Source organism: Tupaia chinensis, unplaced genomic scaffold (genome assembly GCF_000334495.1).
Source record: "Tupaia chinensis unplaced genomic scaffold, TupChi_1.0 Scaffold136501_1, whole genome shotgun sequence".
Taxonomy (NCBI): Eukaryota; Metazoa; Chordata; class Mammalia; order Scandentia; family Tupaiidae; genus Tupaia; species Tupaia belangeri.
In genome coordinates, this window is record NW_006196639.1 from 1 (window position 1) to 694 (window position 694).

At 58.9% G+C, this 694-nt stretch overlaps 1 protein-coding gene across 1 annotated transcript; it reads right to left on the minus strand.

Moving 5' to 3' along the window:
* Positions 1–200: 200 nt before the first annotated feature.
* On the minus strand, positions 201–675 carry LOC102473490 (pre-B-cell leukemia transcription factor 2-like; the record flags this gene model as incomplete). The annotated part of the gene is made up of 2 exons (XM_006160962.3): positions 484–675; positions 201–383 (listed from the first exon to the last, which is right to left on the minus strand). Coding segments are annotated over exons 1-2 (360 nt in total), but the record flags the coding sequence as incomplete, so codon positions are not given.
* Positions 676–694: the final 19 nt, after the last annotated feature.

A 694-nucleotide genomic window follows, 5' to 3' on the forward strand; every position in this document is an offset into this window, starting at 1 on the left:
GCCCCGACGCTCGGTATCCAACACGCCCTCCAGATGAGCTGTGGGACGTGCCACTGGGGCAAATGCCCACCAGACAGCCAGCCCCCAGAAGGAGCCTCCCCTGGTCACCTGGAGTGGCCTCTGTCCTGTGACCCCCACCCCAGGGGCCCCTGCTATGATCCTGCCTAGACAGCAGGTGGGAACGGCAGCAGGAAATGTACAAAACCAGCCAGGGTGCGCTGAGACCCACCTGCGGAGGAAGGGGGCGTCGGGGAGCTGGTGCGGCTGTGGCCCCCCTGGGTGACTGACACAGCCGTCTTGACAGCGTAGATGTTCGCCTCTTCCTGGAACTTCCCGATATTTTTCTTATAGCGAATCCGCTTGTTGCCAAACCAGTTGGAGACCTGTGGGGTGTCGGGTAGCGAGGAGGCTCAGGTGGCAACCTTTCCCTCTGAGGTCCCCCATGAAGGGCCCCTGAGAACTCTGCCCCCAACTCCACCATACCTGAGAGACGGTGATGCCGCACTTCTTGGCCAGCTCCTCCTTCGCCTCCTCACTCGGGTATGGGTTACTCAGGTGGGAGTAGAAATACTCATTTAGGACCTCAGTGGCCTGTTTGCTGAAGTTCCGGCGTTTTCGTCTACAAGGGGGGAGAAAGGTGGTGAGGAGCAGGGCTGCCATGATGCATAATTTTTTTTTTTTGGAGAGGTTTTTG